At 53.1% G+C, this 26,204-nt stretch overlaps 8 protein-coding genes across 9 annotated transcripts; 5 read left to right on the top strand and 3 right to left on the bottom strand.

Annotated features, from left to right (window-relative positions):
- Window positions 1-269: 269 nt before the first annotated feature.
- On the bottom strand, window positions 270-4,537 carry PV07_02316 (uncharacterized protein; the record flags this gene model as incomplete). Its single annotated transcript, XM_016388919.1, has 2 exons — window positions 270-1,960; window positions 3,028-4,537. 2 exons carry the CDS (start codon window positions 4,535-4,537, stop codon window positions 270-272), a joined length of 3,201 nt encoding a protein of 1,066 aa, XP_016255847.1.
- Window positions 4,538-11,708: 7,171 nt separating this feature from the next.
- On the top strand, window positions 11,709-14,875 carry PV07_02315 (uncharacterized protein). The gene is made up of 3 exons (XM_016388918.1): window positions 11,709-12,120; window positions 12,175-12,796; window positions 12,847-14,875. Exons 1-3 carry the CDS (start codon window positions 11,793-11,795, stop codon window positions 13,241-13,243), a joined length of 1,347 nt encoding a protein of 448 aa, XP_016255846.1. The 5' UTR covers window positions 11,709-11,792; the 3' UTR covers window positions 13,244-14,875.
- Window positions 12,996-15,213, bottom strand: PV07_02314 (uncharacterized protein). The gene is made up of 4 exons (XM_016388917.1): window positions 14,875-15,213; window positions 14,286-14,824; window positions 13,635-14,233; window positions 12,996-13,567 (listed from the first exon to the last, which is right to left on the bottom strand). The coding sequence occupies exons 1-4, from the start codon at window positions 15,110-15,112 to the stop codon at window positions 13,396-13,398; spliced, it is 1,548 nt and encodes a 515-aa protein (XP_016255845.1). The 5' UTR covers window positions 15,113-15,213; the 3' UTR covers window positions 12,996-13,395.
- Window positions 15,214-15,714: 501 nt separating this feature from the next.
- PV07_02313 lies at window positions 15,715-17,720 on the top strand. 2 transcript variants are annotated; one of them, XM_016388916.1, is made up of 2 exons: window positions 15,715-15,884; window positions 16,126-17,720. In XM_016388916.1, the coding sequence occupies exon 2, from the start codon at window positions 16,300-16,302 to the stop codon at window positions 17,071-17,073; it is 774 nt and encodes a 257-aa protein (XP_016255844.1). In that variant the 5' UTR covers window positions 15,715-15,884; window positions 16,126-16,299; the 3' UTR covers window positions 17,074-17,720. The 2 variants fall into 2 exon arrangements, with proteins under 2 accessions (XP_016255844.1, XP_016255843.1); XM_016388915.1 differs by lacking the exon at window positions 15,715-15,884 and adding an exon at window positions 15,913-16,077.
- Window positions 17,701-19,185, top strand: PV07_02312 (aspartate-semialdehyde dehydrogenase). Its single transcript, XM_016388914.1, has 3 exons — window positions 17,701-17,925; window positions 17,975-18,214; window positions 18,267-19,185. Exons 1-3 carry the CDS (start codon window positions 17,871-17,873, stop codon window positions 19,070-19,072), a joined length of 1,101 nt encoding a protein of 366 aa, XP_016255842.1. The 5' UTR covers window positions 17,701-17,870; the 3' UTR covers window positions 19,073-19,185.
- Window positions 19,186-19,353: 168 nt separating this feature from the next.
- On the top strand, window positions 19,354-20,623 carry PV07_02311 (40S ribosomal protein S4). The gene is made up of 4 exons (XM_016388913.1): window positions 19,354-19,519; window positions 19,596-19,924; window positions 20,010-20,304; window positions 20,360-20,623. The coding sequence occupies exons 1-4, from the start codon at window positions 19,412-19,414 to the stop codon at window positions 20,420-20,422; spliced, it is 795 nt and encodes a 264-aa protein (XP_016255841.1). The 5' UTR covers window positions 19,354-19,411; the 3' UTR covers window positions 20,423-20,623.
- PV07_02310 (uncharacterized protein) lies at window positions 20,489-21,340 on the bottom strand. Its single transcript, XM_016388912.1, has 2 exons — window positions 21,112-21,340; window positions 20,489-21,050 (listed from the first exon to the last, which is right to left on the bottom strand). The coding sequence occupies exons 1-2, from the start codon at window positions 21,174-21,176 to the stop codon at window positions 20,639-20,641; spliced, it is 477 nt and encodes a 158-aa protein (XP_016255840.1). The 5' UTR covers window positions 21,177-21,340; the 3' UTR covers window positions 20,489-20,638.
- A 144-nt stretch (window positions 21,341-21,484) lies between these two features.
- On the top strand, window positions 21,485-26,135 carry PV07_02309 (uncharacterized protein). Its single transcript, XM_016388911.1, has 2 exons — window positions 21,485-22,604; window positions 22,737-26,135. The coding sequence occupies exons 1-2, from the start codon at window positions 21,585-21,587 to the stop codon at window positions 25,848-25,850; spliced, it is 4,134 nt and encodes a 1,377-aa protein (XP_016255839.1). The 5' UTR covers window positions 21,485-21,584; the 3' UTR covers window positions 25,851-26,135.
- Window positions 26,136-26,204: the final 69 nt, after the last annotated feature.

Below are 26,204 nucleotides of genomic sequence, written 5' to 3'. Positions count from 1 at the left end.
CACCCACCGCCTAGTCAGTGTCTCCAACGTGCTTGTACGAAACATAATCGGATGGTTTCCTTCTCGTTCCAAGATCCGCAGAAGGGGAGCAAAAGGCGCTCTCCATCTGATAATGGGAGACCGTGGTAATCACGGACCATCCCCGAAAGAGCAGCTTTGAGTCAAAACGGCGACAGGCCGATCCTGTGAGCAGCACGCGTGCGGTTGTCGTTGTCTCGCAGATGACGACCGGTTTGTGAACCCAGTGAAGAGAAACCTTCGAAATAGAACTATGGATCCCAGCCCCACGCCGCCCTCAACCGGGACGCCGTGTTTCTGAACGGCCAGCCATGCTCGACCCTTAGAGCGTCCACGATACCAAGCAAAGCTTCTTGCTCACGCCTTTCTTGAAAATACTCACCGCACGTGGTGATCCCTAGGCATGCTGTCGCCAAAGCGGGAGGAAGCCGTCGATTTCCAAGCGCCATTCCGCACAGTCTGCGGGTTATACTCCTGATCGAGAAGCTCTGCTCTTGCATTTTGGCGAAGTAGCCTAGCCCCAGCCTCGGGAGATGGGGGTTATGAACTGTAAGCAGGATTCTGGCGAGCTCCAGATGCTGCAGCCCCGTGACATGAGCCGCGGACAGGTACCATAGCTCCGGGAAGACGTCCTGCGGAGAGGTATCATCTGTCACAGAGGAGTATATAGGTTCAAAGCTCGACGGAAGCTTCTGCTCCCACTGCTGCTCGAGGTCCTTGAGAGTCGTCCAACGCGTCTTCACGAGGTCCACGGCAGAACTGGTCAAACTCGGTATCGCTTTGCTGCCCTCTTGAAGCTCGGCTGAGCCATAGCAGAACTCGATACAGTCTGCACAGAACACTATTAACCGGTTGGCCCAGACAACATCCGCGGCTGGGTTGAAGGACCTGAAGCCAGAGCATGGCAAGAGTGGGATGGCAAAACTCCGCTGATTCAAGAAGCACGTATATATTTCCTGCCTGAAGGCAATCCAGAACGAGGCCCGCCGGAGCCCGCTGGATCCCGGATTCTGACGAATCTGCAGAGAAAGAGAAAGAGGTGAAGAAGCGTCGTCTATCTCGCCAGAAGCGTTCGGTTCCGGGGACACGACTAGTTGGCCCGAAGAAGGGGACGAATGGGGTTCGTTTGGCGTAAACTTGAATTGCTCGATGATGAGGAGGTTCTTGACGCGCATGAATAGCTCGCTGTCCTGATTGTCGGCTCCAGGGGCCGCGTCAATCTCCTCGTGCCACCGGAGGAGTACGGTGGCTGCCAAGATGTTTCCGTCACGAAGATCAACAGAGTTCGCCGTCAGCCTCATCAAGGGTTGGATTGCCTCGGTGTGGAAGTAGATGGCTGTGTCTTGGCCGAACGCCGGAAGTTGAGGACTGTGACGAGCCCGCTTTTCTTCGGAAAGACGGCTCAGATGTGTCGCGGACACGCACAATATTGCGTTCATGAGCGGAGGGGAAGTTCTCGCCAGCTGCGGGACTATGAATTCAAAGTGTTTTTCCGGGTCGCACAGGTCGAACCAATAGGCCAAGTGGTCGACAAAGTGTCGGACCAGGACTGCGCGGAGCAGCTTCGAGCTGTGTCCTAGGTATGACTGTTTTGAGAGATCTTGGGTTCCATGGCTTGATACAGTCGAATATGGAGGGGAAAACGAGGAATGCCCCGAACCATTTTCACTTTGGCCGTGTTGTGGAGTGACCCCGGCATCAAAGCCTGACGGACCAGGGAGTGCCCGTGTCGCTGCCGGTGACGATACCTGAAAGCTATTGAAAGATGCACAATAGATTGGAGCGTCCGAGTTCCATGGCTCAGCATCTGCCACAATTGGATCCGACGGGTCGTCCTCCGAGTTTGTCGACCCGGGCTCCCGAGCATTCTGATCGGATTGGAAGTCGGGCTCAGCGCACTGGGCCGCCACGCTTTCCGTCTCGTCGAAGAATCTCAATTGGCCTATCCCGACATCAGCATTTGGCACAAATTGTGAGGGCAGGACGCGGGTACAGACCTCGAGAAGTCGTGGTACCCAACCATGTCTGACCCTGGGTAAACTGGAATTGCAAATTCTTCTGGTTGTTGGTCTTTACGGAAGTCCGGATTCTAAGTGGGTGCCACCGTATGCAATCCTCGCCTCGTTGTTGACAACGCTTGCACACCTCAGCCTCGTCGTCGCCTGAATTGCCAGACCAGTTAACGTCAGCTGCCCGGCGGGTTTTTGTTGACCTACATTTAACGTGACGGTCTGTGAAAGGAGGTCAGCCGAGCCTATTGCACCGCTTCGGGATTGACCTATCTGCATTGAACGCAGGCTTCAATCCTCGCACTGCTCTTATACCGGGAACGTGATTGATCCGAGATCGAGGCTAACGGGTAGTTGCGAAACTTGCCAGAACGGCCTCTTCTGTGGGATGGTCCGAGGCCCTCGACCTCGGACGCCGCTCTATCGTCGACCATGGATTCGGCGATCACCTGTGGGCGAGGGTCTGTTTCTAGAAGGCTGCGAGAATATCTGGCCTAGTTTCCGGGCATTTGGGCAAACGTGCAACCTCTGATTTTAAAAGCTCTTTTGTGGATCTCCAAGCCCCATCCTCTCTCGGAATAACTTGCCCAACTGGGACGAAGGGAAACTATCCCCGCTTGTGGATACGAGTACTCTGCACTCTCTGGCTACCTAAGTACTTAGCCCAGCAGTCTAGGCATTACGTTCGGCATTACTCCGACGGATGCAATAGATGGGGCATTGTTGCTCCTCAAGCATCAACCGATTGGCATTAGGGGATAGGGGATGGTTTTCTAACTGATACCGTAGCTAGAGGATACAGGCATGGAACACCCAAAGCCATTCGCTCCCTAGATAGGCCTTGTCTGGATGGATTCCGTGTAGGGTCTCCCAGATTCCAGAAATGCGATGGATGTCTAAGACGGCAAACCTAAATACATGACAAGGTCTAGAAGGATGGATCACCGGCCACCTTTGGAGGCTCGTTTCCACACTTTTAACGGCATAGGGCCCGGCGAACACGTGAACAGCTCTCTCCTCCTAGGTTCCCAGTCATGCGAAGGCAGGGCAAACTCGAAGTGACGCAACAGGGTAGCCAACAGAATATACTGCTCCAGATAGCTGATGTTGCGGCCAATGCAGCCCCGAGCTCCGGCCGAAAATGCCACAAAGAACGGTTGCAGTTCTCTGCCAGCCTCACCTAGCCAACGTTCAGGAATAAACCTCTCCGGTTCGGGAAACACGGCTTCGTCCCGGTGAGCCACGTAGGCGGACATCGAGACCGAGGTATCCCCCGAGACCCAGTCGCCTAAGATCAACGCGCCTTCTGGAGGTGTCCGACGTGGTAGCCCGAATGTGTTTGGGGGCATAATTCGAAGAGATTCATCCAAACACGCTCGGAGATATGGTAGATGTCTGACCTTATCGTAGGGAGCGACAAAATCATCCTCATCGAGAGCTTCGTCGATCTCCTGTCTGAGCTTGGCCATACAGTCTGGATTCTTCAAGAGTCGGTAGATGACGTTAGTGATGGCGATAGCAGTGGTATCAGAGCCAGCATTCATCATAATGCTGATCTCGGCTATAATCTCTCCCCATTCAAGATCATTTGAGCGTCCGTTCTTGTCTTCCATCAGTACTGAGAAGAAATCGTCGAGCTTTTCTCCATTGCGGTAGCGCTTCAGTCGTGTTGTTGCTCGATTTAGGACAATACCGTCCCAGTCCTCATTTTGCTTCCATTTCTGTCGATATGTCCTGGAGAGAAGCTTGCTAAGGCGAACGAAAGTCGGATACCACTTGTAAGACCATACGAGGTTGGACTGCGCCCAAGCTGTTGCGGAGAGACATTCTTTAAAATGGACCTTTTTGGTTGAACCATCCATCCTCTCAGAGGTAATCAAGTCATCGCCCTGCTCGAGGAATCCAAGATCTTCACTGAGAGCAATGTTTGCAATAGCAGAGACAGCAAAGAAGTTAGCCCATCTCCACAGATCTATAGTCAGGTCTTCTTCTCGGGGGATGTCTCCGAGCGACACCGGCGGCTCAGTGCAACGGCTCTCGAAGGCTTTGACCATTCTGCTCGTCATATCCGCCACTTTATGCTCCCAGCCTTCAAGATTCTTCAAAGCAAACGCGCTCGAGAGGACTTTCCGTTTGCGCTGGTGGTCAACTTTATCGATCACGTCTGCCAGGTGGTAGTGACTGCCGGAGAGCACCTCGTACATAACGTCTTTGGTGCACCTTGTGCTGTGTCCGTAGATGTCCTTGACTGCCTGGTGCGTACCATATGACAGCGAGTTCGGCCCAATCCTAACCACAGGGTGTACCTTGTGAAGTTCTGCAAGCCTCCGGGATCGAAAGCCTTTGTGGGCTTCGATGATGAAGGGTAAATCCGAAATGCCCGACCACATGGAAAGTTGAGGGTATTTCCGAAGCTTTTTGGGGTCTCGAAGGTGGCCGATGAATGGTATGATACCAAGGTAAAGGATGCCAAAGAGCAGGGCAGAGACCACCGCCACGGTTGCCAACATCTTAGCGCCAGGGGGCCAGAGTTGTACCGGTTTTCGTCAGCGAATTGGCCTTGTCGCGGTTTGTGTTGATTTTGCCGCTATCGTTGGGAGCGGACACAGCTTGAGGGCGAGATCAAGCCTGGATAATTTGTGCCCATGCTGGTTTCTCAGCTCTCCACCTACATATATCATCGAGGCACCTCCGTCACAGTTACAGGTATGTAGTGCGAGGCAGCACGTGCTTGGAATTGTGAGTCCAAAAGCCTTCGGACCCAACAATCGCCGCAGATCAGAGCCGAAATTAGCCTCTCTATTCGCCGAAACTTGCCTATTAGCCCAAAGTAGATGTCTCGGCGACAACTAGTTTTCATAATACGTGAAGGTTGCATATGCCCGTTTGCGGAGTGGAGAGCGCTACAAAATGTAGGGAGCCTCTCGAAAAACTGCGACGGCGGAAGCGTAGTTGGCTTATCTGTAACGTGACTGGAAGCGAATGGTGGCTTTGAGCAAGCCTCCGAGCAAGATTTCGCCGCGCTCATGTGTTGCTACGAATGGTGGCTTCGCAGTCAAAGTTCGGATCCATTTCTATTTCTCCCCTTTCGGAATCGTGCTCCTAGAGCTTCCTTCCCATCCACTCTACCACCTAACACCACCTCGGAGAGCGACAAGACCTATCAATCCGCGGGAGAACGCATCCACCGGCCTGCACTTTCTAATCTTCCTGTAAAACCCTGACCCGGCTGTGACCATCCTATGGTTGAGCGTTGGCCAACGTTGTCAGTACGCGCCCACTGGGCACACGACACTGAAGGCGGCAATCTTCGCCCGGTTGTCTATAGACATGCTCTTGCACGTCGCCTCGTCCGAAACAACCCCACTGATATTTCGATTTTCAAATGGATAAGTAGGACGTCCAGGCTTTCAAGGTACATATCTTTACATCCAACCTCACTGTAGGGCGCCCAATACTGCATAACTGAAGTTAATACGGCATAAAACTTCAAAAAGGAAAACAAACACACCTAGCAGCAATGGGCGACGTTTCAACATCCGTGGCCGCAAACGGCCAGCCCATCGAAATTGTCAACAAAGCCTCACAGCCCGAACCGCGACACCTGAACTTTGGTGTTGTAGGCATAGGCAGGATGGGGCAGCAACATGCCCTCAACATCCTCAAATTAGTCCCCCGGACCAGGCTGGTGTGCGCCTGTTCACCGGCCAAAGCAGATCTAGAATGGGCTGAGACCAACCTGGTCCCCCACGGAGTTGCCGTATACCCTACGTTTGAGGAGATGATTCAGTTCCCGCGTCTCGATGCCGTGGTGGTGGCATCCATCACAGAACTTCACTATCCACATACAAAGGCGGCATTGGAGCGAGGAATCCACGTGCTCTGTGAGAAACCCATCTCGCAAACGGTCGAGCAGCTGCAGGACCTCGTCTCTCTAGTCCAGTCCTCCCCCAAAGGCCCTCGGCTCATGGTGGGCTTTACCCGACGCTTCGACGAGAATTACCAGGAAGCGGTGCAAAAGATCCGCGAGGGGGCCATCGGTACGCCCGTGGTCATTCGGTCCCAGGGCTGCGAGAAACTCGACGACGGTCCTTTTATGCACGCGTACGTGGTCAATGCAGCAAGAGGCGGTGGATTCTTCGTCGACTCCATCATTCACGATCTCGACCTCACCCTAGCGTTTCTCGAAGCTGACGGCACGACTGCCATTCCTCAGTCGGTATGCGGCTTCGGCACCGCCGCACACTTCAAGGAGCTTGAGCATGAATCCCTTCGTGACGGCGACAATGTCGTGGGCGTCGTCCAGTATCGGGGCGGCCAGATCTCCTTTCATTACAACTCCCGCACCGCGGCGGCCGGTTACGACAGCCAAACGGAGATTTTCGGCACTCGAGGCAAGATCTCGGTGAACCTGGTTTCGAAGCGCAACCGGCTGGAGCTTTCGGACAGCAATGGCATACACGCCGCAGCCTTGCCGAGTTGGTACGATCGCTACAAACCCAGTTTCGTGTCCGAGTTGATTGCGTTCACGGATTCGGTCCTCGACCAGAAGCCCATGCCAATCTCGCTGGAGTCGTGCGTCACGAGCCTGACGGTCGCACAGGCCTTGCAGGAGAGTTTCAGGACGGGAAAGAAGATTGACTTTGATGAAAAAGGCAAGCGTATTTGAAGGCCTGAGATTTTCGGCGGCGAGGACCTCAGAGGGAGCTCTAAAAGTGTTGCGCTATAGAGTACATGAATACATGCGAGTCTTGAAGACCGTTGGTGTTTAGGTAGATAGTTGCTCGTTCAGTATATCAAAGGTCCATCCGACCACCGTTAATGTGAATTTCTATTCGCAAGATCTTCACACCCTGACGGTTTTTAGGGTTTATTGACATTGGATAACACCCATGTGACCACCGGTACTTGCCGGCGACTGGGGGGCAGTCGGAGGGTCGCCGGGTTATCTAACAGTCTGTCATATTCGCAAACCCATAGATTTTATTTCTGACGGTGGGAAGCTCTGTAAATAAGCATCGTAGACGACGAAGGCTTTGGGCGGTGAAATACCGAGGCCATTGTGGCACATCCATTTATCAATCAATCTACTTTTGAGGCCACCGAACAATCAACTTGGCAACGCGCATCAATACAATACAAGTTTGTATAGGGCCGTCTCGTCACGCTCACGCCGCTTATAGTAAAATCATTAGCAGGAGGAATCATGTTCGTGAAACCAGTACTTTTGAAGCGGTCCTCCAGCAAGGCCAATGCGCACGCGAGACCAAGGTCCGTAGATGGAGAGTACGCCCTAGACAGCAGCCTTCGCCGGCCTCGGTCTTTCTATGGCGGTCCATACCAATCGTCAAAGCCCAAGTCCCAGCCCCAGAGAGGCGTGTTGAAACGTTTGTGCTTTCCAGGCTGCTTGCTCAATTCATTCAGCTTCTTCAAGTCGTCCTCGTCGAGGTTGACTAGCTGGAGGTTCGACTTCAGCCGGGAGGGGGAAGTGCTTTTGACCAGAGGCACCACTCCTTGGCTGACGTGATATGATATCAAAACATTGGCGGCGGGTACGCTGTGCTTCTCGGCGATGGCTGCAACATCGGGGTCCGATAAGATGGGAGCTCCTGCACATAGAATTAGGCTGATCCCTCTTGAGAACTACATGGACGAGGACAGGCTGTGGGGATTGACACTATGCAACAGGAGTAATCCAGCTTGCATTGCCGGGGCCTCAAACGACGCCATTAAACTCTCTAGATGAGACTGACCTGATCCTCCCAGAGGGGAATAAGCCTCCACGAGTATTCCCTCCTTTCTGCACCACGTTACCAGCTCATGTTGGGGAAGGTACGGATGAAGCTCGACTTGGTTGACGGAGGGTTTGATCCTCCATACTTTCTTCAGTTCCTCCAGGTAAGGGATCGACCAGTTGCAAAGTCCTATAGCTTTCACCTTTCCAGAAGCAAGGAGGTCTTCCATCTGAGCCCACGTCTTGGCGAGATCCCAGTTGCGGTCGACTGCTCGAGTGCCATCGGAATTGACAGGAAGGAGCTCATTGCTCTGGTTCTGCAGGCGGTTAGGAACGGCTGTCTCAAGCACAACTCAAGTTGCGGAACGGTATTTGAGGGAGAGACTCACGGGCACAAGTCGGACGGGCCAGTGAACGAGCTACATATCCCGGTCAGTACTGTACATAAAATGCCTTTCAACAGAACAGGTTCGACACAGCTGTCCAAAAATGGCCTTTGCTGCTCGAGAGCGACTTCACGTGATTCCTTGCCAGGCAAAGCTGTCTGCTCTCGCGTATACGCACATAAAGATCCAGGTAATCTGTGCCCAGGGCCTCTAGAGACCGTCTCAAACTCTCGACCGCATTCGGGTGGAAGGTGTTCCATAGTTTCGAGGTGATGAAAATCTCCTCGCGGGGAATACCGGACCGCCTGATGCCTTCACCTACTTCGGCCTCGTTCTTGTAAATGAGGGCGCAGTCGATGTGTCTATACCCATCCTGCAAAGCGATAGCTACAGCGTCGCCGACCTCGCCTGAAGGCGCCAGCCAGGTGCCTATCGATGCATTAGCACGATGGTAAATGATGCAAGTATTGGACAGACGGCAGCGTGCTCTGGGCTGAATGGCATTTCAGAGGATGGAAGGGAGCCTGTCCGTGGTGTGAGGAGGATGCTGGATAACTACTAACCGAGGCCAATAGCAGGGATTGAGTTCCCATTGGACAATGTACGGTCAAGTGTTTGCAAAGTTGTCATGGCGGTAAGTAGCCTGATTTTCTATATTCGATATAGATCAAGTCAACTCCATCCAAGGTCAGGAGCGGTTCTATATGGACTTGTCCTGGCCGAGTGGCTTCTGTTTTAGGAAATTGTCGGCGAAGGTTGTATAGTTGCTTCTTTCGGCTGTTAGGGATCCATTCGCCGTGGGTCGCCATTTTATGGAGAGGAATATACTCCGTCCACCGCAGGTAAAGGATGTGAACAGCAGCCAAAGACATGCTTCGTGCACATAGAGGAGGCCATCTCTATGATTTTGTAGAGGCGAGCTCTAGACCTGTCCCACCGAATCCTTCTTCCCTTTTCTTTGGAATCGCCGAAGTGTTATCGGGTTGCGGGCAAATTCCTCAATGCATCCCATATCCGCCATCACTGGTCGAGCCGCAGATCCGACAGCAGTATATAGACCACTGCTAAATCATGTCCTGCTTCATTTCAATCAAGCAAAATGGCTCCATCTGCGATTTACCTGCCTCCGGGCGAGAAGGAGCTCCTTAGTGTCCAGAATGCGCCTTTCGCCTACCGCAATGATACTTGGAAAAAGCCCGTCGCTGACGACTATATGTATGCATTCAAGTACAACTTCCCTCTTCCAGTTCATGGAGACGGCTCGGATATACTCGATTTTACCAAAGACGACGAGACGAATGCACAGGCTATCGCGTCCCGTTTCCTCAAGGAGTTGGAACAGGTCATTCAGAGCCGTGACTCCAAGGCGTTTGCCGATTTGTTTTTGCATAGTGGTAAGTGCGACGACTCTCCTTGATGGGCGAAGCGCTCACTTGATAAACAATAGGTGTGTGGAGAGACAAGGTGGCTTTCACTTGGGACTACCGTTCTTTCAACACGCCCAACAAGATCGAAAGGGCAGCTTCTGACCTTTTCCCTCATACACCCACACGCAACTACAAGTTAATCGATCCCGCTCCATCGATCCAGCGGCCGTATCCTGATATTGCCTGGCTTCAAGTCGTGTACTCGTTTGACACCGACCTAGTTGGTGCGAGTGGCGTCTTGAACCTTGTCAAATCGAAAACCGGCCTCAAAATCTGGACCCTCCATACTGCTATTGAGAGCCTCCACGGTCACCCAGAGGTGCCCAACAGGGATGGCCACATGACCGGAGATCAGTCCTGGCACAACCAGAGAATCGAGGATGACAACTTGGAGGGTGTCGAGCCTGAGGTGATTGTAATCGGCGGCGGTCACTGGTGAGTTGTAGTTTTCCAAGTGTCGGACGATGCTAACTACCGTCAGTGGCCTTCACATGGCTGCTAGATTGAAGGCTCTCGGCATCAACGCCCTCGTCGTCGAGCGTAACCAGCGGATTGGCGACAATTGGCGTAACAGATACGAATATCTCTCTCTTCATCTTCCTCATTGGGCTGACCACTTTCCCTACTTCCCATTCCCGGACCACTGGCCAACGTACACTCCAGCTGGCAAGATGGGTGACTGGCTCGAGTGGTACGCAAGTGCTCTCGAGCTGACCACATGGACCGACTCGACCGTTGTTTCTGCCTCCCAGGATCCTGCAGGGGAGTGGAAGGTCACCATTCGACGTGGGACCAAGGAGGACGCATACACCCGAACCTTCCAACCCAAGCACGTCGTCGTTGCCACCTCGCTTGCTGGTGTGCCATTCGTCCCGGATATCCCTGGAATTGAAAAGTTCAAGGGCACTGTCCGGCACTCTACCCAGCACGATTCAGCCCGCGAATGGGTGGGTAAGAAGGTCCTTGTCGTAGGAACCTCTTCTTCTGGCTTTGATACTGCGTACGACTTCGCTCGTCGTAACATCGACGTCACTCTCCTCCAACGGTCGCCTGCGTACTTGATGTCTTTGAATGAATCAGTGCCGAGGGTATGTCTGACCCATGTCCAGGGTAGGATTTCCGAAATTGACTCTATTTCAGATACTTGCTCCTCTTTACGAGCCAAAAGATCACCGAACACCAGACATGGACACAGTCGACCGATTAAATTACAGTCTGCCTGTTGGCCCTAGTGAAGAGCTGTTCCGTCGCACGGCCCTGGACATCTGGAATGCCGATGTCGAATTGATTGCCAATATGGAAAGGGCCGGCTTCAAAGTGTGGCGGGGTCAACGCGACACTGGTTCTCACACTCTCGGTTACACTAAGAACGGTGGTTTTTATTTCGACGCCGGTGCATGCAAGGCCGTTATCAACGGCAAGATCAAGGTCGAGCAAGGCTACCCGATGGGCTTCACCGAAGATAGCATCGTGCTGAACGGCAATCGAGAGCAGAAATACGACCTGGTGGTTCTGGCTACCGGTTTCTCCAACACCATCGACTCGGTCCGCAACATTTTCGGTGACGAGATTGCTGATCGGTGTAATCCCATCTGGGGGATGGATGAGGAGGGTGAGCTGAACTCGGCTTGGAAGACCAGCGGGGTGCCCGGCCTGTGGTTTATGGTGGGTACTCTGCAGCACGGCCGATATCATTCGAAGAAGTTAGCCCTCAGGATCAAGGCTCTTCTCGAAGGCGTCGCTCCTGAACCGTACTTAGTATAGATCAAAGTAGATTTTTCTTACATCAATATAATCCCATGTTGCTATGCGAAATGAGTAATTGTCCACGGGAGAGATTTTAATAGGGGCAACCATCTCGATCGCACTGACGAGACCTTATAGAGGCAACTGACATTACTTGTGAGTGCCTCTCCGAAATGAGGACTTGAGTGACCTAGTGAGCTACACAGCGAGTAAGTAGGGTGGTAAGATAGTAGTCAGTAGACATACTCACAAGAGTGGCGGAGTCGAGATTCGGTGGAGTTTCTCATAGAGCTTCTACGGTGGATTCTACACGCACATCGCGAAGAAAGAATCCCAATCTCAGACTCTATTTTCTCCTCTCGCACTCACTCTCGCTGCCTCCCTTTATCTTCCCCCGTTATTCACCGCTCTCCCACTTTGAAATCTTCGGACGCGGTGGACAATCCTCTTGGACAGCCACGGCGAGCGCAGCATGAACCCTACGCCGTGGTCAATGTACGGACGTGACCATCCCATTCTCACTCTTTTTGTCCTCTTTCTCGCTTGGAAGTCGGTGATACTCCTTATTACCTTGGCCGCTCCAGGTGTCGGATATGATACGTCCACAAGCCTCCTGTCCTGGGAAGATGGAGGTCGGCAAATCATAACAAACACCCCGGACGAAATGTCTGACGGGTGGCTCAAGTTCGTCCGATGGGATTCCATATATTACACGCACATATCGGACCAAGGACATGTTTTTGAGCAGGAGTGGGCGTTTGGCACCGGCATATCAACGGCGATATCATGGACCAGCAGGAGTACCATAGCTCCACCCTTCGACGTAGCTGAGCTCTATACTGACAATATCTCAGGTCTCCGTCAGCTAGGGTTCTCTGCAGAACCATCCTCATCCTTCGTCGGCATCTTGCTATCACACGCATCCCATTGGCTGTCTGTTATTCAACTGTGGGCATTAACAGAAGCTCTGATGGGGCCGGACAAAACCTCCAAGTCTCTGCTCCCTTTCACCGCCGCTGCCCTTCATATCCTCTCGCCCGCAGGAGTATTTCTCTCGGCGCCCTGTTCCGAAAGCGCCTTTGCTTTTCTGTCCATGTCTGGCTTCCTGGGATATCTCCACGCAACCCAGCTTCTCCGCAGAGGCCTGGTGTTTGCCGGCTGTACCACCATGATCTGCGCCGGTATGTCCTTCAGTACCGCCACTATGGTCCGGAGTAACGGCATATTGGCGGGCATACCGTTCCTTGTGGAAGCAATCACCACCCTCCTTGCAGTGCTCTCCCAGGGTCTTTCGGCTTCACGGCTCTTTTGGCTGGCCTCGGTCGTGGCGGGAGGCCTCCTGGTGGCATTTGGAATGGTGTATCCACAAGGACTGGCATATCAGGACTACTGCTACGGCCGCGACTCTGAGGTGAGGAGACCGTGGTGCAACCAGACCATTCCATCCATATTCACCTGGGTCCAGTCTCATTATTGGTGAGCCCGTCTTGGCCTTTAGGGGTGAGTATCACTGACAAATGCTACAGGAATGTCGGCCCCTTCCGCTACTGGACTGTATCGAACTTGCCACTATTTATATTGGCGGCACCTATGCTCTCAATTTTGATCTACTCCGCCTTGGATGTCCTTCGACGTCCTCAATTTCTCATCCGAGAGACGCCGCACTCGCCGATAACTGCTTCTGCTGGCAAACGCGTGTTGTTGAGCCTAGCGCTCCCGCAACTTATGCTTGCAGTCCTTGCATTCACAAGCTATCACGTACAAATCATCACGAGGCTGTCTTCTGGTTATCCATTGTGGTACATGTGGTTGGCGACCAAGCTTGAAATGGAGCCGAAGCGAGCTTCGGTAGTCATTCGGTGGATGGTGATCTATGCTCTGGTTCAAGCTGGACTATATGCATCATTTCTGCCTCCGGCCTAAGTCAAAAACTTGCAGTCATCATCGTCCGGAGAACCAGCAGCAGCAATTCGATGCCGAGCCGCCGCATCGCTCAACTACTGAAATCTAGATTTGTCAATCCTGATCTATTACCCCACAAATGGCTCGTTTGCGGTTGATAGCCTGACGTTGGGCTACTTTTCCGCCGATTTCACCTTGACCCGGATCCCCTTGGTGTCGAGCTTGACAGTTGGCACGAAATAATCATGGGCCAGGACGATATCCGAGAGGTCGGTTTCATACAGCTCAAAAGAGAACTTCCTAAAGATTGTGGCAAGCCCCATGTACAGCTCAGCTTGAGCAAGACTGCAACCTTGTCAGCACGTTTTCCGAAACTCGGTCAGAATGGATATAGGGAGGAATCGCAACTAACTTGAGCCCAATACATTGCCTTGTTCCCCTTCCAAAGCCAATGAAATATCTCTCTAATGGCTGGCCGTCCTTTGTGGTTGGATTGTCCAGCCACCTCTCTGGAACAAACGAGTGTGACTGAGGGAAGACATCCTCGTCATGGTTCATGTCGACGATGGTCATGGAGACCGGCGTGCCTGCTGGAATGACCCAGCCTTTGTACTTCAAGTCGTGGCGGGCGACTCGAGGCAGCCGCGAAGCAATGCCGTATGCTAGCCTGATGCCTTCTTTAATACATCCTGTCAGGTAGGGTAACTGCTCAAGATTCTGCCAGTCAATTTGCATGGACGGGTCGGGAATGGCTTCTTCTAACTCGGCGCGCAGCTTTTTGAAGATTTCGGGACTGTTGATGATGTGAAAGCTGGCCACCGCGGCGGCCCAGGACGTGGTCAGAATGGCGGCCCCGATGATGACTTGAGCCTCTTGCACCATGCGGTTCACCGACTTCTCCTTGGAGGAGAGGTCACTGTGAAGCATCTCGTGGAATAGTGTGGGATGATCCACCATCTTCTTGGATTCGTCGTGGTTCTCCTTGAGTGCGGAGATGGTCCGATGGAAGTCCTGAATTCAGCAAGTCAGGGTACCGTCCCGATGGCGGCGCGCCACCACTCACCTGTTGCACTTGGATGTGCATGTACATATTCGGCTCGAGCCTCAGCACCAACCAGTCTGGCAGGCTGTTCATCACAGGCCAAAGCCACGGAAATTGCATCAGCACGCTGGACGATTCACAGGCGGCATGCATTGCTTCGTGGAAGGTCTCTTTAAACTCCGGAGAGTCGAGGTGGTCGTATGCCTTTGCGAAACAGAACTCAGTCACGACGTCTCCCGAATATGCCGTCCAGGCGCGGTGAAGCGGAAGCACACGATCCGTCCCTGCATACTCCTGGACCCTGGAGCAAAGTTTCTTCAACTTCGCACGCACCACAGGCTGAAAGTCCATGATTTTGCGCTTGGAGAAGAAAGGGGCTACGGCATTACGCAAGCGACGGTGGTCTTCCTGCAGCGGCGCGGTGAAGAAGGTATCGTCGGTGCCGAATCTGGCAGAGAACGGGCCGTATTTGTCGAGCCTGCCGGACTTGACGTAGAGCTCTTCGAAGTAGTCGGAGTCGAGAACGTGCAGTTCATTCGGCGTCACTCGGACAATGGGGCCTGCGGTCATTGAATTTATATCGCAGGATGGTGCGCTGGAGGATGCTCACCATATTTCCTGTGGAGGTCTTGAATGTGAAAGGTCATTTGGCCCTTTTGGACGATTTCGTAGTAGAACTCGTACCATCTTGTCAGCCCGGCGAGCTTGGGACCTGGAAAATGTGCGATGGGATGGAAGTAGAGACGATAGACGGCGAGAGCAAGACAATAGACTATGGTTGAACCGACCGCGAAGACCAAGACCGCAAGGGGAGAGGGGATGGATAAGATGGATCTGGTGTTATCCATGCCTGATGGTGATCCGACGATCGAGCGTTGATGGATGAAGGAATGAGAGATTGCGGCCTCAGGAAAAGGTCATTGTCTCCTCTCGAGGCCGGGGATCCAATAGGGCCGGCAAGACCAATCTTTGCGCAAGCCAGGAACGCGCATGCATCAGGTTGTGCGTCCAGGTCCAGTCGATGCCTGGCGAAGCTGCGTCTGTCGGGGATGCAGCAGAGTGCGCTAGTTGATGCAACGCACCCATTGCGGGGTTCGGGAGGGTGAGGAGCATGTGATGGAGGGCAGATGGACTGTGAAGAGGGACAGATGGCAGATAATTAATTCCCTTCGGGCATCTACCCTCTACAAATAGCAGCTCTGTATAGACGTATCTAGGTACTTGTGATAATACAGATACTCTGTACTTGGTATATTTCGCACTACGCGGTACTTCGTTAGCATCTAGCCCTGCTAAAGTTGAGGGTGCCAGTACCGCTATGCCGCTTAGCGTGCTGCTAACTCGTGCCGGTCCGAAGCCCGAAGCCCCCGTGGCCACCAGCCTCCAGGACGCACACGGGATGCATTTCTTCTCACTTTCCAAGCTTACGGTTTATTATTGCCTCGTCCACCAATCTCCGAATACGAAACGTACAACTTCGGCTGCGTCTCGACACTTACAGCATCTTGCCATGTCCGAACTTTCCAGCTCCACCCAGGCAGGTTTGGCTGTGGCGCCAGGAAGGTAAGCCTCGCACTCGCTCGTCATCCGGACCCCCCAAAGTCCTGCCCGCATCACCATGTGAGTATTTACAGTTCCCTGATTATCTCATATTCCTTCCCCCGTCTCATCCTTCTCAGTTTCGCCCACTGTCCTCCCATCACTTTTGTTGCTCGCACCCCTGTATAATCGCAAGCGATTTCCACCTACCCTCCATTCGATGTGCCAACCAATCACGGACGGCGAGCACCACGACCCAGAGTTGGAGCCTGACGTTTGTGACCGCCATGTCCTCTCCCAAGCAATGCTAACATATCCCTAGTCTGACCCGGGTGATGGAGACTCGGGGTACGGTGGCTCCATTGCCGGGTCCTGGTCTGCTTCGTTGGCAAGCTCGGTCCTCAACTACCAGTATGAGAATGGCCGACGCTACCACGCCTATCGCGAAGGTCAATATATCTTGCCCAACGACGAAGACGAGCAGAAACGCCTAGACATGCTGCATCACATCTACAAATTAATCTTGCGCGGCAATTTATTTCTCGCTCCGTTGAACCAGCCTCAGCGTGTACTCGACATTGGTTGTGGCACTGGTCTGTGGTGCATCGAGTTCGCGGACGAGTTCCACAGCGCCTCCATCATTGGTACCGATCTCAGCCCGATTCAGCCCGACTGGGTGCCTCCCAACTGCAAGTTCTATGTCGACGATTACGAGAGTGAATGGGCGTATCCTCCGTCAGAGCATTTCGACTATATCCATGGACGGGCACTTTGCGGCAGTGTTGCCGATTGGCCTCGATTGTTTACCCAGGCTCTGTCCCACTTAAATCCCGGGGGGTGGATGGAGTTGCAAGAGTACCACTGCCAGGTCTATTCTGACGACGGTTCTCTCGACCAGGCTATCTATCTGAAGGAATGGGTCGAGGAGATGAACGAAGGCAGCAAGCGGTTCGGCAAGGAATTGAAAACAGCGAACCGACTGAAGAACTACATGCTGGACGCTGGCTATGTCGACGTCCGCGAAGAGATCTTCAAATGCCCCATCGGTCCCTGGGCCAAGGGAAAGAGATACAAGGAACTAGGAACATATTACCGCGCGCAGTTTGTCGACGCCGTCGAGCCGTTTACCCTGGCCATTTTTACCAGGGTTCTCGGGTACACGATCGAACAGGCCCTGGTCACGATCGAAAGAGTCAAGCAAGATCTGATCAACCCGAATTTTCATCTCTATGTGGATTACCACTTTGTCTGGGGCAAGAAGCCTGGATGATTAGTTTGGGGCGCGTTGGGTTGTTAATAAATGGGTTTTACTCAACTCTTTCGGCGACGTCGGGACGATCGAAGCATCACCATCCAATCGCTTGAATGCAATCGAATCCACTGTTTGCCGTTTGAGCGAACTTTCAAACCGATGTCAGTATAACGAGACGATCGAAGCCATGATCTTTTATCCTCCGTTGTCACAGGGGAAGTTTGCGAGCCTCGATTGCATATCCTCTGGAGAATCGCGCCGCGAAGAACATGGTATCAGCAGAGACGGAAGATACCCGGTGAATGGACGGATTCCGCGGCCTTTGCTAACCTCAGCAGTCGCCACTCAGAGTACTCCTTTTAGTCTCGGCCTTTGCATCCGCAAAACATAGGGACAAAAGCCTTGAGGCTCATCTCGATAACCACGAAGCACCCACGCTTCCGCCCTTTGATAAGATCCCGTAACAGTCCTAATCGCCCAAAAAGAAAATGAAGATGCAGGGTATTATCTCCTTGTCCATACCTAGATAGGTACATGTTCCCCGATTTGGACGTCGGCACCAGCCAGCGACACTCGCCACAAGATTCCTTTCTTGGCGGTCATTACAATGAATAAATAGACGCAACTTTTTCTTATCTCGAGTGACTCAAATGCAAAAACTTCAGAGTACTTTTCTGCCTCATGGTTGACACGAGAAGTAGAAAGGACTGATTCTGCTAAACTCCTCCAATTCCGTGGTTTGAAGCATCTGACAAAGTCCTCTGTTAACCGTTGAGCCGCAACCAAATCCTTACTATCCTTCGGTGACATCCAATATGGTAGTTCCAGCGACTCAGCCCAAGAAGAAATGTGCCGTCCTAGGGGCAACAGGTGTGTATGGTACCATGACTCCGCTCGAAGGTGCTGAGTCTGTAATCAGGCTCCGTGGGCCAGAGATTCATTCTCCTTCTGGCCAACCATCCCATGCTCCATTTACAGGCCGTTGGAGCTTCGACGAGATCCGCTGGCAAACTATACAAAGATGCTGTCAGATGGAAACAAGCTCGACCAATGTCGGCCGAGTTGGCCAATCTCGAGGTGAGGGAATGCAAGGCGAGCAACTTCACAGACTGCGACTTGGCGTTCTCCGGCTTGGATAGCGATGTCGCTGGAGAAGTCGGTACGGCTACCTCTCGGTCCCCTGCCTCGACCTGCTGCTGATTTTGGCCCAGAAATGGAGTTTCTCAAGGCGGATATTCCTGTTTTCTCAAACGCAAAGAACTACCGCAGAAATCCGGTTGTTCCGCTGGTCGTGCCGACGGTCAACCTTTCACACCTGGCACTAATCCCCCACCAGCGGAAATACTTTGGTCTCAACAAAGGATTTCTGGTCTGCAACTCCAACTGCGCCGTCATAGGCATCGTCATCCCCTTTGCAGCGCTACAAGCAAAGTTCGGACCGGTGGAAGATGTCGAGGTATTCACCGAGCAAGCAGTATCAGGCGCCGGCTACCCAGGGGTGGCGAGTATGGACATTATGGACAACGTCATCCCTTACATTGCAGGGGAAGAAGACAAACTCGAGACCGAAGCTCAAAAAATATTGGGCTCGATCAATTCGGATGCGACGGCGTTTGAGGAACAGTCCGGCCTAACGGTGGGTGCTACGTGTACGAGAGTGGGTGTCACAGATGGCCACATGGCCTACGTGTCGTTGCGATTCAAGCAGAGGCCTGCGCCCACGGCCGAGCAGGTGAAGGCGGCCCTGAGAGAATATGTGGCCGAGGCGCAGAAGCTTGGATGCCCCTCCGCCCCTGAGAACGCCATCGTCGTCTTTGACGAGCCGGACAGGCCTCAGCCCCGGCTTGACAGGGACATCTCAGGAGGCTATGCGGTCAGCGTGGGCAGGGTTCGAGAGGCTGCCAAAGGGTCACACTTCGACATCAGGTTTGCGGCATTGAGCCACAATACCGTCATTGGAGCGGCCGGCTCTTCTATCCTGAATGCCGAGGCCGCGATCATCCAGGGGCTGCTATGAATGGGTCCTCACCACTCTGTAGCAAATGAGGCCGTAAAATCTATAATTCCAAAAGTTGAGGGGAACGGCATAATTGTGTAACGCTTAGAAGAAAATGAATGTGTTATCCCAGATCAAACCTGGATAGACTTTTTTGCTTCGATCTCGAAGCCCGGTGTGAGCCGATGTGATTTCAAATGACACAACCCCATGTCTTTCCAACGCCCTTCCCCAAATGAGGCTAGTCCCACAAATCTTGGCAAGGGCCACAACCAAATTCCAATTCTTCTTTTGCGTTGTCGCATCCGACCTTTTGACGGATTGTCCTTTACTCTCTCTCAATCAACGAACCAAGTCAAGATGGGTCGCGGTCCAAAGAAGCATCAGAAGCGTCTCAGTGCGCCTTCGCACTGGCTTTTGGACAAGCTCTCGGGTGCCTATGCTCCCAAGGCATCCCCTGGGCCTCACGTTGGTCTTCCCCTCCAAAAACTGGCTCTTGTGCCGGGTTACTGGGGAAAAAATGCTAACCAAAAGATGTGTATAGAAAAGCCGTGACTGCCTCCCCTTGATTGTCTTCCTCCGAAACCGCCTCAAGTACTCCTTGAACAACCGCGAGACCATGGCGATTCTGATGCAGCGTCTCATCAAGGTCGATGGGAAGGTCCGCACCGACATCACCTACCCTGCGGGTTACATGGACGTGATCTCGATCGACAAGACGGGCGAGCACTTCCGGCTTGTCTACGACACCAAGGGCCGCTTCGCCATCCACCGCATCGAGCAGGCCGAGGCAGAATACAAACTCGGCAAGGTCAAGAGAGTGCAAGTCGGCAAAGGAGGCATCCCATACTTGGTTACGCATGATGCTCGCACGTAAGTCCCGCCTGCATCTATCAGCCGTTGGACCAAGCTGTGGTTGGAAAAAAAAATAAGTCAAAGTGCTGATGTGGATTAATAGTATCCGATACCCCGATCCGGCCATCAAAGTCAACGACACTGTCAAGATTGACCTCACCACTGGAAAAATTACCGACTTCATCCGATTCGATACCGGTGTGATCGCCATGGTTACTGGTGGTCGTAACATGGGCCGTGTCGGTGTCATCACGCACCGTGAGCGACACGACGGTGGCTTCAACATTGTCCACATCAAGGATGCCATTGACAACTCGTTTGCGACTCGAGAGAGCAACGTCTTCATTATCGGCAAGGAGAAGCCGTGGATCAGTTTGCCCAAGGGCAAGGGTGTCAAGGTATGTTTTTGTGCGCCGCTCTGGGGTTTTACACAAGCTTACGGTGTTTCTACAGTTGTCCATTGCCGAGGAGAGAGATCGTCGCCGTGCTGTTCAGATGGCCAACCCTCGAGTGTAGACACTTACCACTCATGCGGTGGAATCGTACAGCTTCTGGGGAGGCATGGAGGAGAGGATCCTTGGAGAAGAAATGCTTTTTGCGCAAAGCACAAACATGAAATTCGTGCAACTGTAAGCTCAGGGCAGAGATCCCTTGAGAAACGTCGGCCCATATGGCTGAAATGGCAATCCAAAGATACCTCAAGACCACCTAACCTGACTCTTGTTTCTGGTTCTATTTATTCTTTTTCGCGGCGTGCTCGCCAGCTCCAAGTCGCCCAAACATTCCAGTCACAGTCATCAACCGGTTGACATGCAAGAATACACTAACCCCGACGTTTGAGTATGTCATCTGATTCCACTGGTTCAGATCCCAGAACACCTTGTCCCCCAGCGCACAGTATATGGAATATATGTGGCCCAAATCGGCCAGAGCCACCGCAATCAAATACCTCCTGGCAATTTCGGGGTGGTTTGTGAAGCAGCAGATGACCGCCATTGCGGCAAGAAGGAGAAAGACGTTGCCGAGCTGGAGAGTCAGGGAAAGGGCACTGGGAGTGAAGAGGAGATCCGAGAGGATCGTGTTGGGCGCTTGCTCGGCATAATACTGTTCAGGCTGGGAAAGGGTGATGAAGTAGGCCCACGTCCTGTACACATGTAATTAGCAAAGGAGTACTATCGCCCCATCACAGCGCACAGGAATCGTACAGCGCCGCAGGCTCCAAGACACCGAAGAGGACCAACGGCCAGAGGGGAAGGGCAGAGATGGCCATTGCAAGTAGTTGTATATTATTGCGCGGATGGACACAGAAACAGCAGCGTTAGGAGAAGCGACAGAGGACAAGAGACAATGAAGCGAATGGAGGGTCGTCTTGATGTTTCTTCTTGTCGGGCTCACCTCGTTTTAGGCGTGCCATTCACAATGTGGAGGTTGACGTTGAGACGGTGGATGTAAGCAGAACGGTGCTGCATTGGGCGCAGTGGGATGTGAGCGCCTCGGCTATACCTCGGAAGTCCACTGGTCGCTTTGTTTGTTGACATGGCCAGCACGTTACCCAATCAACTGACCTCATGCGCATCTCTTCTCACCCGCATCGATTCCTCTTGTTTGCGACAGCACCCTTGCACGACCACATATTAACGGACACAGGATAGATTGTGCAGGCAGTACTACAGCAGCAATGGCCGCGCCTGTCGCCGCAGACAGCGACCTCATTAATTTCGACATAATAGAAACCCACAAGGAAAACATTCAATCTCTCCCCGGCGGCCGATCGGTCAAACAGCTCGCGTCGATACTGTCACCTCTTCCCTCCTCGAGAACGTTAGGTTCAGGTGCGCCTCCGACGTTAGAAGAGACAAAAACACTCAACGACGCCATTAGACAGGAATATGAAATCGAACTCCAATCAATAGCAGATTCCGACGACCCCCTCGACATCTATGACCGATATGTCAAATGGACGCTCAATGCATACCCATCGGCTCAAGCAACGCCTCAATCCCAGCTCCTTCCGCTACTCGAGCGAGCCACAAAGGCTTTCCTTACCTCAACCCACTACAAAAATGATCCACGCTACCTGAAATTATGGTTGCATTATATCCGCCTGTTCTCAGATACGCCTCGGGAGACGTTCGCGTTTCTCGCTCGACATGGTATTGGCGAGGGGCTCGGGTTGTTTTATGAAGAATTTGCGGCATGGTTGGAGGCCGCAGGGAGATGGGTACAAGCGGACGAAGTATACAAGCTGGGCATTGAGCGCGAAGCCAGGCCCACGGAAAGGCTGGCGCGGAAATATGCTCAGTTCCAACAACGATTCGATGCCAGGCCGCAAGTCGACGATGAACCTAGCTCCCCTGCACTGCCCACTGTTCGGCCGGCCCTTGCGGCCAAGATTGATCCCTTTGCCTCCGCTCACCGAGGTGACGATCCCCAAGTCGCTCGTCAACGGAATGGGCTAGCTGGCAGCTCCGCGCCAGCCTCGCGCTCGGGCAAACCGAAGATGGCCATCTTTTCGGATGTTGATAGTGCCCAGCAGCAGCCACTGGCCGCAAATAATACGAAAGGATGGGACAGCATCGGCTCAATGAAGGAACGCAAGAAGGAGAACACCATTGAGGCTCGATCATGGGCAGGAGAGAAGTTGAAGGCCGGAGGCAAAGTTGGATCGGTGCCAAAAATGGAGATATTCAAGGATCCGGTATGATTGACTTTTTTTTCCATGTCTAGTCTCAGTCAATACAAATCTGAACTTCGACGGGGTACTATCAAGACTTCGGTCCCCTTCTTCCTCTTGATCATAGGGTGACTGACCAATCTCGTTTGACCCTAGGCATCGCGAACACAAGGACAGCCCAAGCGATCCTTACCAACCCAAGACTCACAGCAACCGCATCAAGTCGTCAATCCGCGCACCGGTCGAGCTGAACGAGTCTTTGTGGACCTTGAAGCCATCTACCCTGCAGACACGGATCTGGAATTCAGTTTCGAAGAACTCCGAGCCATGTCACGAGGCTGGGCTCAAAGGGACTGGAGGCCACAAGAAGCAACCCCATTGAGGGCGACCGCCGGGAACACGGTCGCAAATGCGAAGTCGAAGGTGACCAAGTCTCGGGAGCCCGAGGACGTTGAGAACCTCACAAAGTCGTTCGCCGATAAGGTCGACCTGAACAACGGTGCAAACTCGACCCTCAGTGTTCATGATGTTTCGACCCAATCTATGGTCGGCATGCCCGAGTCAGATTCTCAATTGGCAACAAAGCCACCAAAGCAGAAGGAGAAGAAATTGAAGATTCGAGAAGTCAAACAGGAGACGCAGACGGTCAAGACTCGACTGGAATCGCCCACTGGCAAGAAGTTGAAGCGCAAAAACTCATCGCAGGAGCCAACCATGACTTTTCACTCCAAGGCTGCGACGAACGAGATATACGACATGTTTAACCAGCCACTCCGTAGACCAACAACCGCCAGAGACGACACCCAAAGTGGTGATGAAACCGATTTCACCGAGGGAGAGGTAGATGATGGGTACAGCACTGCCGGTGACGCCGAGAGCACTGACACTGGCCGAGTGTCGGCACCTGGTAGTGAATACGGTGACGATACATTGGCGTCGATGAGAAGAAATCAAACGCAGAGTCAAAGCCAGTCTGAGAGCGTCTCTCCTTGGTCCGACTTCACTACTAGCAAACACGTGCCACGTCTTGATTCAGCACAACTCGCTAGTGTCAAGGACAAAGCACCCTCAGTCAAGAATCACAGAAGAGTCAAACACCACAAAGACCGGTCGGAGGACATGACTGAGAGCATGGACTCGTCCAGCCAAAACCAGACGCAGAGCTCTGGCTTCGGAGCGTTTGACACTCAAGCGATTGCTGCCATCGCCGAGGGCAACTTTGACGATCTAGACACCAAAGCCATTGCCATGATGGCTGGTGACATCGATGAGGGTGTGGCAGATGCTGGAGATGTTGACATTGAGCAGGACGTCACCGTCGCCACGTCCATCAACCACACCACACCGGTGGATGAGAAGGCGCAACACTTAGAAGCATCTGACAACCACGCCGGTGCCGATGATGAGGCCCTGGCTACCCCGATTGACGACGAGTTCGCTGAACACCGAGAGATCTCACATAAACCTCGTTTCATCCCCATTCCACCCGTCGACTATGAGCCGACCCCGATTCGACCTTACCGTGACCCGGCGATGCTGGCACAGAACAAGATGCCATTTATGACACCAATCGCAGAGCGAACTGAATCTTCACTTGCCCCTTCGACTGTCTTCAATGTTCCCGGATATTTTGAGTCTAAAACCCCTAGCAGGTCCCAATATGAGAGCCCGTCAAAGATTGGTGTTGAGGATCTTTTCCTGAGCAGCCCTCAACAGCAGATCACGACGCCAACGTCTGGTTCCCCGGCGCAGAAGAGGAAATACGGCGAAAGCGGTGCGACTGAAGAGGAGCTCATCACGTCGTCGCCACAGAAGAAGGGTCCCAGCAGGACCGACCTCAACTCCTCGCCCGTTGCTCCCTCGAGTACGAATAACGAAGCCTTCAAGACTCCTGCGTTGCCGTCGAAGCCGATTATCAGATCACCCCTTTCGAAAATTCACAAAGGACCCATCATTCCAGACTTACAATGCAATCCATGCGATGACGCTGTTCGACAGCAAATCCTCGGCTCAGTGTATCCACCGCTATCCACGCAAAAGGGATATCATGATCATTCGAGCGTCGACTTTGGCCGGTACTCGGCCCTGAAGTCTTACGCGGAAAAACAGGCCAAGGCAAAAGCCAAATTCAGTCCGAGAAAGAGTCAGAACGACAAGCCTCCGAGTAAAGCGGTTCCTCCTGTCCTCAAATTTAGTGAAACAAGCCGAGTTTACGCAGTCAAGAGAGAGCTGGGCGAAGGGGCATTTGCGCCGGTGTATCTGGTCGATAGTTACGACCCAGCTGAGAATGAAGAGGCAGACGAGAACGACAAGGAGAACAAGAGCCCACCGTCATCTCACCCTGCCGATGCATCCCGTCAGGCACTGGAAGCTCTCAAGACCGAGTCTCCTCCCGGCACATTAGTCTGGGAATTCCACATCGTCCGACTGATCAAGCAGCGCCTCGGGTCCGCCGCGCGAAGCATGCAATCAATCATCCTTGCTCACGAATGCCATCTTTACCGCGATGAAGCGTATCTGGTGCTCTCGTACAGTCCGCAAGGAACACTGCTTGACTTGGTTAATATGGCGCGGGCGGAGAGTGTCAAAGCGGGCAAGCCGGCTGAAGGGTTAGACGAAGTGTTGGCCATGTGGTTCAGCGTCGAGCTCCTGCGAACCATGGAAGACCTTCATCGCGTGGGCATCCTCCATGGCGACTTGAAGGGCGACAATTGCCTTGTCCGCTTCGACACCACCGTAGATCTGACAGCGCCATTCGATCCGGAGGGAAATTACGGGTGGCAGTCTCGGGGGTTGAGATTGATCGACTTTGGCCGCGGAATCGACACTCGGATGTTCAAGCCCAACGCGCAGTTCATCGCCGACTGGCCCTCTTGTCCTCAGGACTGTACCGAAATCCGCGAATGTCGACCGTGGAAGTGGCAGATTGACTACCACGGGGCTGCGGGGGTGATCCACTCGTTGCTGTTTGGGAAGTACATCGAGACGGTTCCGGCGGGAGGCAATGGGCTGGCAGGTCCAGGGCAAAAGAAGGAATGGAAATTGAAGGAGAACCTCAAGCGGTATTGGGAGAAGGATGTTTGGGGAGATGTGTTTGCGACACTGCTGAACCCCGGCTGCTTGGCTGATGGGGAAGAGATGCCGATCCAGGGCAATTTGAAGAGGGCGAGGGTGATGATGGAGCAGTGGCTTGTGGACGAGGGCGAGCGAGGTGGTCGGGATCTGAGGGCGAGCTTGAGACGGATGGAACGCTTGGTTTGCGCCAAGTAGGTCATCGACCAGGTGTTGTGTTTTCATTTATTCCACCGGTCCCAGGGCGCCGGCGCGTCTGGGAGATATTGGATGGCCATAACTGAGCGAGGCGTTGGGGAGCTTGTTTTTCGGATACACCACACAATCATGCAGAGTTGGACATGGGACCATCTTCTCGGAAAGTCACGAACGGGCAGGTATTTCTCGAGAGACATGGATTTGCGGACGGCGCATGGCACACAGATCAACATGTTATCGCGCATTCTGAGCGAATTGGACAATGATAAATGACATGAAAATGAGAACCACCAGTCCACGCATCATTTGCAACTTGCTTTTTGTTCGAAGCCGCCACCGTGTGAGGAGCGGACG

Source organism: Cladophialophora immunda, assembly GCF_000835495.1.
Source record: "Cladophialophora immunda strain CBS 83496 unplaced genomic scaffold supercont1.1, whole genome shotgun sequence".
In the NCBI taxonomy this organism is placed as follows: domain Eukaryota; kingdom Fungi; phylum Ascomycota; class Eurotiomycetes; order Chaetothyriales; family Herpotrichiellaceae; genus Cladophialophora; species Cladophialophora immunda.
The sequence above is the reverse complement of the archived record's forward strand: the minus strand, read 5'-3'. Positions and strand labels throughout refer to the sequence as shown.

What these genes read in the sequence shown, in the direction of transcription:
- PV07_02315 (XM_016388918.1), top strand. Translation starts at nt 11,793, where the DNA reads ATGAACCCTACGCCGTGGTCAATGTACGGACGTGACCATCCCATTCTC. An exon ending in GATATCATGGACCAGCAGGA is followed by an intron (nt 12,121 to 12,174) that starts GTACCATAGCTC and finishes ACAATATCTCAG; the next exon opens with GTCTCCGTCAGCTAGGGTTC. An exon ending in TGGGTCCAGTCTCATTATTG is followed by an intron (nt 12,797 to 12,846) that starts GTGAGCCCGTCT and finishes CAAATGCTACAG; the next exon opens with GAATGTCGGCCCCTTCCGCT.
- PV07_02314 (XM_016388917.1), bottom strand. Translation starts at nt 15,112, where the DNA reads ATGGATAACACCAGATCCATCTTATCCATCCCCTCTCCCCTTGCGGTC. An exon ending in AGACCTCCACAGGAAATATG is followed by an intron (nt 14,825 to 14,874) that starts GTGAGCATCCTC and finishes CAATGACCGCAG; the next exon opens with GCCCCATTGTCCGAGTGACG. An exon ending in TGCACATCCAAGTGCAACAG is followed by an intron (nt 14,234 to 14,285) that starts GTGAGTGGTGGC and finishes TGCTGAATTCAG; the next exon opens with GACTTCCATCGGACCATCTC.
- PV07_02313 (XM_016388915.1), top strand. Translation starts at nt 16,024, where the DNA reads ATGTGCCAACCAATCACGGACGGCGAGCACCACGACCCAGAGTTGGAG. An exon ending in ACCCAGAGTTGGAGCCTGAC is followed by an intron (nt 16,078 to 16,125) that starts GTTTGTGACCGC and finishes ACATATCCCTAG; the next exon opens with TCTGACCCGGGTGATGGAGA.
- PV07_02312 (XM_016388914.1), top strand. Translation starts at nt 17,871, where the DNA reads ATGGTAGTTCCAGCGACTCAGCCCAAGAAGAAATGTGCCGTCCTAGGG. An exon ending in TGCCGTCCTAGGGGCAACAG is followed by an intron (nt 17,926 to 17,974) that starts GTGTGTATGGTA and finishes GTCTGTAATCAG; the next exon opens with GCTCCGTGGGCCAGAGATTC. An exon ending in CGATGTCGCTGGAGAAGTCG is followed by an intron (nt 18,215 to 18,266) that starts GTACGGCTACCT and finishes ATTTTGGCCCAG; the next exon opens with AAATGGAGTTTCTCAAGGCG.
- PV07_02311 (XM_016388913.1), top strand. Translation starts at nt 19,412, where the DNA reads ATGGGTCGCGGTCCAAAGAAGCATCAGAAGCGTCTCAGTGCGCCTTCG. An exon ending in AGGCATCCCCTGGGCCTCAC is followed by an intron (nt 19,520 to 19,595) that starts GTTGGTCTTCCC and finishes AGATGTGTATAG; the next exon opens with AAAAGCCGTGACTGCCTCCC. An exon ending in CCAAGGGCAAGGGTGTCAAG is followed by an intron (nt 20,305 to 20,359) that starts GTATGTTTTTGT and finishes GTGTTTCTACAG; the next exon opens with TTGTCCATTGCCGAGGAGAG.
- PV07_02310 (XM_016388912.1), bottom strand. Translation starts at nt 21,176, where the DNA reads ATGGCCATCTCTGCCCTTCCCCTCTGGCCGTTGGTCCTCTTCGGTGTC. An exon ending in GTCTTGGAGCCTGCGGCGCT is followed by an intron (nt 21,051 to 21,111) that starts GTACGATTCCTG and finishes ACATGTGTACAG; the next exon opens with GACGTGGGCCTACTTCATCA.
- PV07_02309 (XM_016388911.1), top strand. Translation starts at nt 21,585, where the DNA reads ATGGCCGCGCCTGTCGCCGCAGACAGCGACCTCATTAATTTCGACATA. An exon ending in TGGAGATATTCAAGGATCCG is followed by an intron (nt 22,605 to 22,736) that starts GTATGATTGACT and finishes GTTTGACCCTAG; the next exon opens with GCATCGCGAACACAAGGACA.